At 41.9% G+C, this 14,147-nt stretch overlaps 1 protein-coding gene across 2 annotated transcripts; it reads right to left on the reverse strand.

Moving 5' to 3' along the window:
* Positions 1 to 1,851: 1,851 nt before the first annotated feature.
* Positions 1,852 to 13,196, reverse strand: LOC133142385 (B-cell receptor CD22-like). Of its 2 annotated transcripts, none has more exons than XM_061263584.1 (6): positions 13,099 to 13,196; positions 12,196 to 12,567; positions 8,315 to 8,584; positions 8,033 to 8,114; positions 7,850 to 7,903; positions 1,852 to 4,224 (listed from the first exon to the last, which is right to left on the reverse strand). In XM_061263584.1, the coding sequence occupies exons 1-6, from the start codon at positions 13,151 to 13,153 to the stop codon at positions 4,209 to 4,211; spliced, it is 849 nt and encodes a 282-aa protein (XP_061119568.1). In that variant the 5' UTR covers positions 13,154 to 13,196; the 3' UTR covers positions 1,852 to 4,208. The 2 variants fall into 2 exon arrangements, with proteins under 2 accessions (XP_061119568.1, XP_061119561.1); XM_061263577.1 differs by having other exon boundaries at positions 1,852 to 4,229.
* Between the last annotated feature and the right edge of the window lie 951 nt (positions 13,197 to 14,147).

Below are 14,147 nucleotides of genomic sequence, written 5' to 3' on the forward strand. Positions count from 1 at the left end.
TTTGAAGAGCATGGCTGAATCAGACTGAAATTCATACAAATACACACATGTACAGGTCATGATTATTCTTATTTACACTGTAAAAATGAATTACAGGAATGAACAATGTCTGGGTATTCTCCATATTCACATTTTATCAGATGCTGCACAAGAACACACAGTGAGTACTCTATATATCCTCATGTGAATTTATAGGCTACTGTAGCTTTGCGTCAGTTCAGTGATCATCACAATATAATAGCACAATGTTCACAAGCATATCTCTAATCTCTAATCATATATATCATCATATATATATATATATATATATATATATATATATATATATATATATATATATATATATATATTATACAATAGACATATACAATATATATTGTCAAATGAAAGATCTATTTTGTGTATACCTTTAAAGGGCCAATAACCACAGTCATCATTGGCCATGTGACAAAGGCACAGTCATGTAACCTGATTCCAAAAGAGATTTTGCAAACAGATATCAGCCCTCTGATTTCCTGGATTTTGACCCCTGCTTTTGTTTATTACTTTTCTTTTGCATCTTGATTTGGCACCCTGTCTTGGGATCCCTTGGCTTGTGACTTGGACTGAATAAAGATAAAAATTTATGTTTTTGGACACTCCTTGGTCTGCGTCTGGATCTCTGGGACAATTGACTTGGACCTCTAGCTCAGAGACTTGAGACTTGACTTGGACTTGCATTTGATGACTTGTGAACATCTCTGCATTACATAATTTAATGGCATAATTCAGCCCAGAGACTAAATAGTATCTAACACCATATCAAGCCTGGTTTTGAAAATCCCCAGTGTTTCTGCATCCACTACATGTCCTGGAAAGCTATTTCACACAGTGACCGCTCTCTGTGTGAAAGAAAACTTCCTACTATCTGCACAAGATATATTTATATTCTCCATGAATGCAGGTCAGCAGCAAATGGAGAATATAAATATATCTTGTGCAGATATTAGGAAGTTTTGTGACTGTGGTGAAGGAGAAGCTTGAAGCAGAATGGGCTTTATCTACTGCTGTAGAGCCGTCTTACTTCCTGTCGGTCTTCAGCTTCATGCATTTATGATTGCCACATAAACTTCCTCATAAAATACACATTTTCATTTGCTTTCTGGACATAAATTCACAGTCCCTTTACCTTTTTATTCATATGACATAGTGTGAAATAATAATAAAAATAAATGCATAATAGAGCCACAAGGGCATTACAGGTGTGTAAAAGAGTTTAACTGCTGTTTAAAATAACAGAATAACAGACAGAGGCAAATTTCAATGCAAGCGACAATATTTTGCTACTAAGCCTGTAACCCCCATATTAACAAAACATCACATAATATAAGATTGCACATACTTTTGCAAAAGATGAGAAGGAGCAGACACACCTGGTTTTCTTTGTGAAAATAGCGTGGCAGGGCAGCGTATACTGGTTAAGGAATGACCCACGACTCTGGGGTGGCAGTTGGCTGCAGCACTGCTCTTGAGTACTGAGAGCCGCCCTGCTGGGCTCGTGTCTGCGGCGGGATAGAGGGAGCAGGTGTGGGAGGAGCTGCCTAATTTCAGACAAGTGCCACCTGACCGCAACTTCATTTCTTCCCCCCACATCTCAGTTCAGCTCTGGTGATGCAGCACTGACTCTGCAGTTGACGTTCATGCGCATGTTTCAAACTGTCTTTGGTTTGGCTTGGCTGTTATGTAGTGAAGAATGATAACAGGTTTTACGATATGTGATCATTTAATGTCTCTTTCAGATTTCACAGAGCTGCACTACAATTGAATGTTTATTTAGTTTTTCGGTTTTTTTTGCAGGAAAAACATGAAGGCTTTGTAAGATTATAAAATAATAAAACTTTATTCATAGACACCAGAGTTTTTTGCAGTTTTTTTTTATTTTTACAATGCTTAAACAAACCATAATATATTTCAGTCAGACACTCAATATTTATTTATTGATGTTAAATGTAAATGCAAATGTCAAGGCTCTGCCTCTGATCACGCCCTGTCGTAAGGCAACCGAAACAGAGAGTGATTACAAACTCCTCCTCATGGGGACTTCAGAAAACATTCAGAAGACTTGAACAGCAGCACAGGAGTGACAGCAAACCAAAACCAGCAATGAAGCAGAATGAGCCACGAAGCGCTATGCCGTGCTAGCAGATTTAGCCCTTACCCAGAGCAACTTGAGAGAATACAAGTGCATGTACATGAGTTATGAGTGTGTGTGTAGCAGGGTTATATACTGTCAGTGTGTAACAGTGTTATAGGAGTGTGTGTGTAGCAGGGTTATATACTGTCAGTGTGTAACAGTGTTATAGGAGCGTGTGTGTAGCAGGACTATATACTGTTAGTGTGTAACAGTGTTATAGGAGCGTGTGTGTAGCGAGGTTATACAGCAGTGGAGGCTGGTGACTTCCAGAATTGAGGAGGCCATTTTTTTCCGCTTGCTCACTTCACTCGCGATGGAATGTTCCCTGTTCTCTTATCTGTCTTTGTGCTGGCCAAAGGCATACTATTTGGAGTGTAAGCTACAGTCAGAAAGTTCTGGCTGATGAAATTCATTGTGCAGAGCTTAGCCTTGTGCCTTCCTGAAGAAATGACATTGCTGTAAGTCTATGAGCCTGCCTGATAATTAAGCTGAGAAATGACATTTGGATGTAATATAAATGCCAAGTGAACATGTGTAAAAGGCAGGAATTTGAATTATGTAGTTAAAAACAATTTTGTTTAGCTTACATTTTTCATTCTTCTACAGCTTCAACATGTAATCACCAATTTAATCAAGTTTAGCATATAAAAAAGATAAGATAACACTTTCTTTATCATATGTAGTTTTATTCAATATATTTAATATAAAATATGTAAAAATATGGTTCCAGTTGGCTTTATCTAACGTTAACGTTATCCACTAGAGGGCAGCACTCTATTCGTATTTAGAGTGAATTTCCTCACAGAGCAACAATTCAGTAATTTGATATGGAAGATTATTAAATTGACTTGTAATAAAACGAAATGGACTACATTAAAAATAAAACTGTTCAATAAATCCCAATTGGTGTCTAACATGACCTATTGAATGTCATTCTCACTCCCTAGTATCTGGAATCTGCATATCTCCAGCCCAAGATCTCAAATTGCGCTAGAATCTCGCCGACTTCCGAGGTAGTTTTAAGCAAAAGTGTTTGGCCAAATGAGCTATAAACTCCAGGGATGATAGCCAGGGGTGTTCTCTAAATTTCCTGAAAAGCACAAGTTGATAGGACAGTCGTAGCCACTATGGCGAGTGTTTGTTTGACTGAAGTGACTAGCGAATTCTCAAAATGGCTTCTGTGTTGAATAGGAAAGGAAAGGATAGTTGATTCCAAATGAACCAGTAGCATGTGATTGGCCGAACAAAATGTCAATCTTTCAGCCCTGGACACAATGCATGGTGAGGCCAGGCCTCCGTTGCCCACCCATTTTCAGTGATCTGGCCAATCACATATTGGCATGAAAAAAAATGCATTACATTGACTTCTATGAAAAGCTAATTTCCTAGGGGAGGCCTGGCCTCCCTTAATACAAACTGATAGGGAAATCTGGCCTGTTGCTTTACAATTGCAATATTGGGTTTTAGCCATGGGAAAATTTAGATTTATGAACAAAACTAAAATAATATGAATATAAAAAATAAAAAATATGTTTTTTGTTAAAATAAATAAATAAAATAAATATATTTATTGTTTTTTTTAAATCTCTCTCTTCTCTCAAATTATTGGGGAGGCCAGGCCTCCTCCACCTCTATGGAGGAGCCTCCACTGTTATACAGTGACACAGAAATCTGGGCACCCCTGGTTTAAATGTCTGTTACAATGAATCCGTATGTGATCGAAACAAAACCTGAGATCATTTGGCAAATATATAAGTGTGTAACAGTGTTATAGGAGCATGTGTATGTAACTGGGGTTTGTGAGCATGCATGTTGCAGGGTTACAGTATTTTAAGAATAATTCTCCCCCAACAGCTCTTTATAAGATGAAGCATCCAGCAGAAACAGGCAGCAGTTCTGTGAAGTTAGTTAAAGACACCCTAATCTCCATCATTTCCCGTTCTCTGCAGATGCTCTCCTCTGTGTGTGTTTATGCCACACTGAGGCCTGGTCCGATTTCTGAAGTGCAGAGACAGTGTGTCACTGGCTGTGGTTGTCACGCTCTGAGGGATCTGATCTGCGGTAAGACACAGGAAGAGACTCAGTCAAGTGTGCACACCTTCAGTTGCACTATCAGAAGGTGCATTTGATGATATTACATGGTAAATGGTTGGCCTTTTATATAGCGTCTTTATCCAAAGGGCTGTACAATTGATGCTTCTTATTCACCCTGTAAGGGTATTTTTCTTAATTTTCTTAATTGACAACAATGTGTTAACATAAAGACAATCACGTGATTCAAAATCTGATTCAAATCAGAGAGCCGGTAAGCTCTCTCACTTTCTGTTATTTCTTTGAAAATAAATACAAAAGTTAAACTCAAGTATAGCTATCGTTGTTTTACTGGGATCTGTTTCATCAGACGATGCTCACCTGTGAAATGTTAAAAAGGGCATTTTTCCCCAACAACCCATTCATACACACACTCACATACGATCAATGGTGATTGGCTGCCATGCAAGGGACCAACCCGCTGGTTAGGAGCATTTGGGGGTTAGGTGTCTTGCTCAGGGACACTTTGACACACCCAGGGTGGGATCGATCCGTTGCTGATCGAGATTTCTAGACAGCCACAATTAAGGAAAAAAAACTTTTAACTTTCCAGCAATAGAAGGTTATTCCATCTCTGCCAGACGACTGCTCTTACCGCCTGAGCCAATGTCGCTCCCCGATTAAATGATCATTTATCCTTCTATTGTTAGAAGGTTAAAAAAAAAAAATTTTCTTAATTGTGGCTGTAGAGACTTTTTGAGGCAATGCATTACATTGGAAACACATTTTTAATTCAGCTCTGCATCGCTCCGAGACTGAGAGAGGATGTGGTTGCACTGGTTAGAAACTTGTGAGACGGAACATTCAAGCAGCTTTAGACTGTAAGTGAGACAAGCAGTGGTATGTTGTACATGTTGTAAATTAATCAGATGACTGATCAATTTGTCATGAAACAGCTTCCTTGTATGTTTTGAAAGTTATGCCTCTCAACGTTCACTCTACTGTATGCCAGGGGTCTCAAACGCCAGTCCTGGAGGTCCACAGTCTCTGCTGGGTGCAGAGAAAAAAACACCAGATGCCTAATTTACAAAAAAAGGAACAATGTATTAAAAATCTGGGATTGCACTTGTGGTTGGAACAAAGTTTGAAAATGACTCAAAGCTAGGAAAGAATGAAAGGAAAATAAGTCAGTTTTGAAAGATGTTTTCTTGGAAAAAATAAGAGCACCTAACTTCTACTTCTAGCTCCTAGAAGGAACATTTAAGGGGTTGGAATGTCCTTAAAAGATGGCGGACCTCTTGACCCGGAAATCGGAGAAAAGGAAAAAAGTGGATTAAGATAAGCGATTGGAATGAGCCCCAGGAATTGAGTTTGAGATCCCTGCCCCATGTGCTACTTAGAGGAAAATGGCTGCTACATGAAGGGGTGTTTGTGGGCCAGTAGATGCCGCTCTTCTGTCTGAACCAGACAGAAGAGCTGTTAATGTAAGTTATGTAAGCATCCTGATTCAAACTGCTAACATGCAGTACATACAGTATTGTGGACTGCAACTTGAAATGAAATATTTTCCAAAACACACATATAATGTAATGGGAATTAAGTTAGTTTAAAGCAATAGAAATATGGAGGTTTGAAATTTGACTAGAAATTTGAAGAGTGAAATGACAGTTTTTTACAATCACTTCGACCCCAATCTCGGAAGCTTGCGCTCAATTTTCAAAACTTTAGACACAACACTCAAAATGGTAAGCACATGTAACACAGCCTGTTCACCTGTTCAAAACATGCATTGTGCATTCATATCTGAATAAATCTTGCACTTCCAAACTCATTGGTTCAAATTCCTGATTTGTCTGATTGACACAAAAAATAATACTGCTGGTGCTTTTCCTTTGAGACATGCTCGCAGTTGTTTTGTAGTTTTGATCCATTTTGTGAATGAAATGAACTGACAAGCTGCATGTTAGTGCAGAGAGTTGTATGAAGAGTTTTGAAAAGGTGAATTTTCAGTAATTGTAAAAAACCTGTAATCATAGCAACAAAATTATAGGAATAAAGTGGGGGAAAAAATCCTGAACTGCAGTGAAAGACATTGTCCTCTACCAGGACATCCCCACCTCTAGAGGAGTACTTGTCGTCTGCCATTCCATTGACCACCTCCACCTCCTCCTCTCACTGCTTGATCTCTATTCTAACATGGATCATCTGACTGCTCCATGTTGTCACTATATTGTTGCAGGTGGATACACATATTTATACAAAAACATTCATGATCTAAACATGGAATTGTTATGTTCCTGTGTTCTGTGTGTTAGTTTATCATTGTTTATTATCATTATTCTTGTAATTTATTATTGTCTGGTGTTCTGTTTATATTCGTTAGTCTTTCGTCTTCCCCTGCGATGTCTGAGTCTGAATGTTTACTAGCCCAGTCACTCCCTTGTCTGCGTGCCCCACTATTCAGGTGTTTACGGTAGTTCCGGGGTTCAATCTTCCTTCCAATCTTGCATTCCTTACTTCCTGCTTTCTCTCCATTTCATGTTTGTACATAGCACTAATATATTAATCCCAACTAACATAGAATTTGTACAGTACTAATTATACTAACACACTAATATGTTTGTCAAACTAACAAACTAACATTCACTAGTTTTGGGTATTTGTAATTTAAATCACTTAACTAACTTACTAACGCATCTCCAGTTTCAATTCTGTTCTGGAACTCCGCCTCCCTATTCTATCACTGATTACTTGCTTAGTCTCTCTGTATTACTATTACCCTTTCATGTGTCTCACCTGATGTTTCTTTGTTAGACCGCCCTCACTTCCATGCTCCACCTAGTTTGTCTCATTCCCCTGTGTATTTATACCTGTCCTATTCAGTTGCACGCTGCTAGTTCGTCTTGTCCTGTTTTCTTGTCCTGAGCCCTTGATTCCGTCCCCCAGTTCTAGCCTCCTTGTTTCCTTGCCCTTGCCCTTGCCCTTGCCCTTGTTCCTGAGTCCTTGCCCTTGCCCTTGCTTATCTCGGTTTTGACCCCTGCCTGCTTCACTGGACTCTTCTTTGGTTATTGTAGATATCGGTACCTCTGCCTTGTTGGACTGACCCCCTGATTTTTGACCCTGGCCTGTTTTTTGACTCCGCTCTGTCTGCCCCTGCATTTGCAATTAAACCTGCCATTTTTTCTGCACCCCTGTCTGCTTCTGGTTCCTCTGTCCTCCCCGCCGTGACAGGAATGTTGTTACAAGTAATCTGTTTCCATAAAACTATGCTTTAGGAGTAATATTACAGTTATCATTTTGAGTAGTTTGATACATTGGTAGTTAGATGCATTGTAATGAATGAAAAGACAGTATTTTCAAATGTAATGTGTAAGTTGAGTTATTGTGAATAAGTGATTTGGTTCAGTGATCAAATTATTTTTGGTTTATGTTTATTGTATCCAAGCAATTGAAAAAAAGTGTTTTGAATATTGAAAAATGCATTTTGATTATCCGTTTTGAGTTTGATCATATGATTTGTGGAACAGAACAATTATAGTTCTAGTTATATAAAAGTACAGTATGTATGCAGAACTGTCCTTGGCTTTGTTGCATCGCTTATAATCTTATCATGGTCAGAATATCAGGTGGGGAATCATTACTTACAGCACTACTGTCTCTGCTCCTCTCTCTCTCTCTGCCTGTGCTCTTCTCTTCTTTCTGTAAACAGTGGTGACCGACAGTCAGGATGTAACAGAGAATCTGTAAAATGACTCCCTATCTCTCTAATATTTACTGGGAATTTCTAATTCCATATCTGGCCAGTGTTTCCGCATTGGAAACCCTTACCCCATCAACACAATAACAGCAAGGAGAGCAAGAGCCACAGCGATTCCAACAACCGTCAATACAAGCGCTGTCCTATCACCTGCTGTAAATAAACAGACATTTTGCCGTTATAGCACAGATTACAATTCAGAGTGGTGTAAAATAAATTCAAAGCCATGCCAGAAGATCTACAAAATTACAGATAAATCTGAGTTAGCTGTGTAGAGGAACCGTGACAGCAAGTTTCTAAATCATCCTTGTTCAAAACAATAGACATTTTAATGTATATCATGTGTAACTCACCTTTTATGTTGACTGTCACAGCAGTAGAGTTCTGAGCTCCATGTTTGTTCTGTGACGCACAGTAGTACTGTCCACTGTTCCAGGATCTAAAGTTAGAAAAGTTCAGACTCTGTCCTGATCCGGCCTGCCAGACTCCAGTTTCATTCTTCTTAAACCAGGTGTAGTTCTGCACTGGTGGGTTGGCATCGCTGCTGCAGGTCAGAGTCACTGAACTGCCCTCCACTATTTCACCAGAGGGACTCACTGATACTGAGACTTGACTTGTGGAATCTGTAGTGTAAAACATTCAGTGATTCAAAAAATGTCATGCTGCCCTCTGCTGTCTTGTAATATGTTCCACATACAGAAAAGTAAATAAAAAGAACATTAGGCTTGAATACAGATCAAACTAAACCTCCAGGGTCCATTGGAATGTACTTAGCTTGAGTTTAAACCTCAGGTTTAAATCAGCTATTCAATATCCGATTCACAATCAGACGCACCATCTTCATCAAGTTCAGCAATTTGTTTCAATAACTATTATGAAACGTTTTTGGGGTTTTGAATGCATTTCGAACCCTGGCCCTGGAGAGCTGCAGGGTCTCAACAGGGTGTTGATTTTAAAGAGAAATCAAGAGCAGCAGACCCAGCAGCTCTCCAGGGGGTGCAGACAACGAGACCACATAACTGTATGACAACTGGGACAGTGCAGTTCTGTGGCCTTGGGGTTTAAACCAACGAAGCACACTGTGGTTGACTACCAGAGTGTATAACGTAGCCCCATACGAAAGGATCCAGTGCATGCGGTGTTACTGTGACTCATCCCAAGCAGAAAATGTATTTCCGGGAGAGATACACAAAACTACTGGCGGTGAGGAAGTTTCACACAAAACAAGCACAAGCCTGTGGCCAGGCAAATTATGAGTCTGTAGCAAAGAGGAAGCTCTTTGTGGAAACTTTTTGGAAACTGCTTTGTGCAACACAGGAAACCCCTCTTTAAGAACATTCAATGTTTCCAACTTGGATCAGATCTTGTGACTTTTTAGGAGCCCCTCAGTGACATTTTTCCAAAAATCAAGACCAACAAAAGTTTGAATCTGAATAAAATGAACAAAAATGTATTCTGTGTTTTTTAGAATAGACCTTGGCGATGCACAACTTCTAGCAAACACTCGTAACATCCCATGATGTCGCAAACACTGAGATTGTGAGACTCACATATTACATTACATTACATCAGTGGTCTCCAACCCTGGTCCTGGAGAGCTACTGGGTCTGCTGGTTTTCATTCTTACCCTGCAATTAACTATAATCAACTGCTAATTTAATGAATTAACTCACCTCACCTGGTTACCTGGGTCTCAACAGGTGCTGATTTTAAGGTGAAAACAAAAACCAGCAGACCCAGTAGCTCTCCAGGACCAGGGTTGGAGACCCCTGCATTACATTATTGGCATTGGGCAGACGCTCTTATCCAGAGCGACGTACAACAAAGTGCATACCCATAACCAGGGATAAGTTCGCTGAAAGACCCTAGAGGGAAGTACAATTGCAACTGCTACCTGTACAACAAAGATAAGGACGAGGGCCTTTTTTTCCTTTTTTTTTCTTTTTTTTTGAGAACAAATAAACAAACAAACAGAGCAAAAGTGAACTATCCAAACACTGCTTACCTACCCAACTAAAAATACCGATACACAAAGCACATCACAGAGACAACAATTAAGGTTCATAGGGAGGTAGGGAGGGACAGGGAGAGGTGCTGCTTGAAGAGGTGTGTCTTCAGCTTGCGCTTGAAGGTGGGGAGAGATTCTACAGTTCTGACCTCAACGGGGAGTTCGTTCCACCACCGTGGAGCCAGAACAGACAGTAGTCGTGAGCGTGAGGTGGAGGTTCGGAGAGGGGGAGGTGCCAAGTGGCCTGTAGAGGCTGAACGAAGAGGTCTGGCAGGGGTGTAGGGTCTGATGATTTTTTGTAGGTAAGCTGGGGAAGACCCCTTAACTGCTTGGAAGGCTAGCACCAATGTTTTGAATTTGATGCGAGCCAGACAGGCAGCCAATGGAGGGAAGTAAGCAGGGGGGTGACGTGTGAGTATTTGGGAAGGTTGAAGACCAGACGAGCTGCTGCATTCTGGATGAGTTGGAGCGGTCTGATGGCGGACGCTGGGAGGCCAGCCAAGAGGGAATTGCAGTAGTCCAGGCGGGACAGAACCATCGCTTGGACCAGGAGCTGGGTCGAGTAGGGGGTGAGAAAGGGGCGGATTTTCCGTATGTTGTATAGGAAGAACCTGCAAGACCGGGTCACCGCTGCAATGTTCTCGGAAAGGGACAGTCTGCTGTCCATCACCACGCCGAGGTTCCTTGCACTGGGTGACAGCGTGAGTGTGGTATCCCCGAGGGAAATGGAGAGATCCAGATGGGGAGAGGTTTTAGCAGGGATGAATATCATTTCAGTCTTGCCTGGGTTGAGCTTTAGATGGTGGTTGTCCATCCAGCTCTGGATGTCCCTCAGGCAAGCAGAGATATGGGCTGAAACCTGCGTATCAGACGGAGGGAACGAGACGAAGAGTTGGGTATCGTCCGCGTAGCAGTGGTAGGATAGCCCATGTGCAGTGATCACAGGGCCAAGGGAGCGAGTGTAAAGAGAAAAAAGAAGCGGGCCTAGGACTGAGCCCTGGGGAACTCCTGTGGCGAGGGGCCGAGGTGTCGATACCGAACCAGCCCAGGCAACCTGGAAGGAGCGACCAGAGTGGTAGGACTCAATCCAGTCCAGGGCTGTGCCACAGATGCCCGTTGCTGACAGAGCAGACAGGAGGATGGAGTGATCCACAGTGTCGAAGGCAGCAGAGAGATCTAGAAGAATGAGGACAGAGGAGAGGGAGGCTGCTCGTGCGGCATGGAGTGACTCACTGACGGAGAGGAGCGCAGTCTCTGTCGAGTGGCCCGATCTGAAGCCAGACTGATGGGGGTCTAGCAGGTTATTGTTAGAAAAGAAAGAAGAAAGTTGAGTAGAAGCGGCTCGTTCTATAGTTTTAGAAAGGAAAGGAAGAAGAGATACCGGGCGGTAGTTCTGGATGATGGAGGGGTCCAGAGTAGGCTTTTTTAGCAGGTCTTAATGATCTTAATGCATAGTGAAGCCAAACACATTCCTTCATTTGAGGTTCATATCAAAACATTCAAGAACAATAATCAGTGTTAAATCAGCCCTGGGTGGATTTTACTCTGACCGAGTACATATTAGTTAATATTAGGCATCCATCCATTATCTTAACCCACTTATCATGAACAGGGTTGCAGGGGGCTACAGCCAATCCCAGCATACATTTGGTGAAAGGCAGGAATACACCCTGGACAGGTCGCCAGTCCATCGCAGGGCACACACACCATTCACTCACACACTCATATCCACGGGCAATTTAGACTCTCCAATCAGCCTAACCTGCATGTCTTTGGACTGTGGGAGGAAACTGGAGTACCCGGAGGAAACCCACGCAAACACAGGGAGAACATGCAAACTCCACACAGAGAGGCCCCGGCCGAACCGGGATTCGAACCCAGGCTGTGAGGTGGCAGTGCTACCCACTGATAATCCGTGCCACTAATATTAGGCAGTTAGAGGTAAATTAATACTGGGCATATGAACATTTCAACCTATTATGTTAAGATTTTATGACCTTTATGTTTGGAGTCTAATTGAGCCCATCAGTTTTAATAAACACATTATTTATTTAAATATTTTGACATTTTGGTTGTCGCCTTCTTGTTTCCAAAATGACTAGCCTTTTGTCATAAATATTAAAAATCTGTGAGAATTCTTCTAATTTTTGGCCACCAGAATGGGGTCAAATTGACCTCAAACATAATAGGACAGTTAAATGCTTTTAAGAAATCCCGCGGTCTTACCAGTAACAAGCAGGAGGACGCCCGCCTGGCCAGGCAGTTTCTCCACAGGGTGATCGGTGATGAAGCGGAACACGTACATCCCGCTGTCCGAGACCCTCAGGTCGTTGATTTTAAGGGTGCAGTTGTTCGCCTCGTCCCCCAGGTACTCCACCCGGCCCTGGTAGGCCAGCTCCGGAAAGATGCCCTCGCTGTGATACACGTACCTGGGAGTGACGCAATAGGCCTGGTTCCGGCACCACATGACCGAACGCACCCTGTAGCGCTGGCCCGGATCGGGGTACCCGTACAGACAGGGGATGATGACAGCGGAACCGGGCACTGCATAGATGGGCCCGGCTGGGTGCTGTACGCTCCAGCCATCTGAAAGGACACCTGGGAGAGAGTCCCGGCATGTCACCTGTAAGGCTCCAGCCTGAGCAGGCTGCTTCATTACAGTACATTACATTACATTAATGGCATTTGGCAGACGCTCTTATCCAGAGCGACGTACAGTTGATTAGACTAAGCAGGAGACAATCCTCCCCTGGAGCAATGCTGGCTGTGCAAATCTTATTGTGGCTATACCGGGGATCGAACCACCGACCTTGTGGGTCTCAGTCATGTACCTAAACCACTACGCTACAGGCCGCCCTTTAAGAGCCACTTTAAGCACAGGATCCAGCGGGGCCTGACCCACCCAGCGCGGTGCAAATCACCCGCTTCACGTCTCTGCTGTTTATCAGATCAAAAAGCATCTCCACTGTCCACAATATGCATTGAGAGAATAGAGGATATTGAACAGAACGTACATAAGGATACTGTAGTCATTATATTTTTTTGCTGGACTGATATCCCTGCTCCAGTGAGACTGGAAGCCTAACACTACCTGTGGAGTAAATGGTGAAGGGTGGCAGTCATTCTTACCAGGTAAGAGGAAAATAGTCACAGCCAGTGAGCCCAAAATGGTTTCTGTGTTCATTGCTTCTCGTCTTCTCCTGAAGTCATTTCACAGCTGAACCAGAAGGCGGACTGAAACTGAGGTAAAAACGACAGAGAACATGTCTACTCATACTTCTTCTTTTGTGTGTGTGTGTGTGTGTGTGTGTGTGTGTGTGTGCACGCGCATATCTGTCTGTGGTTATATAATGTTTTGTTTCTGTTTCTTGGAGGTGGTGAGAATGGCACTTTAAAAGTCCCACAGTAGTTATTTAACTGTACATTATATTTAGACATTTAGCATATCAAGAGCAACTTATATTGAATACAGAGTTTAGGAAAACAGGTGAGATGATAAGCAATAAGCAGTGCTGGGTAAACTTCTCTGAAACTGTAGCTGTACAAAATACAAATTACAAATTACTTAACAAAGAAAGTATCTCTTCAGTCAAGTTACCCTAATGTGAAATGTAGTTTGCGAAACTATAATACTTCAAACTACCATGTAAAACAAAAATGATTTAAAATGATCATCATCATGTTCCTCAGACATGATATGCGTGAGCAATGCCTTGTTTTTGCACACATGGGGAACCACTAGACAGCTTAATGTGGAGAACCAGCAATGTGTGGCAACTCGCAGTTGACTGCTGGCAATCACCAATGATCTCCAATTAGGATCATAGGGAAAAGAGAGAGGAAGTGATATTTGGTCAAACAAAATATTACAGGGCCAGAATCAGTTCCCATAGTTTAAATGACAAAAAAAACACAGTGATGTCAATGAGAATGAGTAGCCTGATGGACTTGACAGAATGAACTGAAAGTATACCCTATTGTAATGTAGCAAAGCAATTTATCCTTGCTTTGTTTTCACAGCAAGATGGATTTCCCTGTGTCGGTATCATATAATTTGTACAGAACGCAAACAAATGTCACACAAAGTCCTCTGTGATTCTTTCTTTGAGCAGACACGGGGATGTTGATAAACGGCAGGTTTAACAGCAGATGAAGGGGCAGAGAGAGCAAAATCAAAA

This window comes from Conger conger, chromosome 1, assembly GCF_963514075.1.
Source record: "Conger conger chromosome 1, fConCon1.1, whole genome shotgun sequence".
NCBI lineage: Eukaryota > Metazoa > Chordata > Actinopteri > Anguilliformes > Congridae > Conger > Conger conger.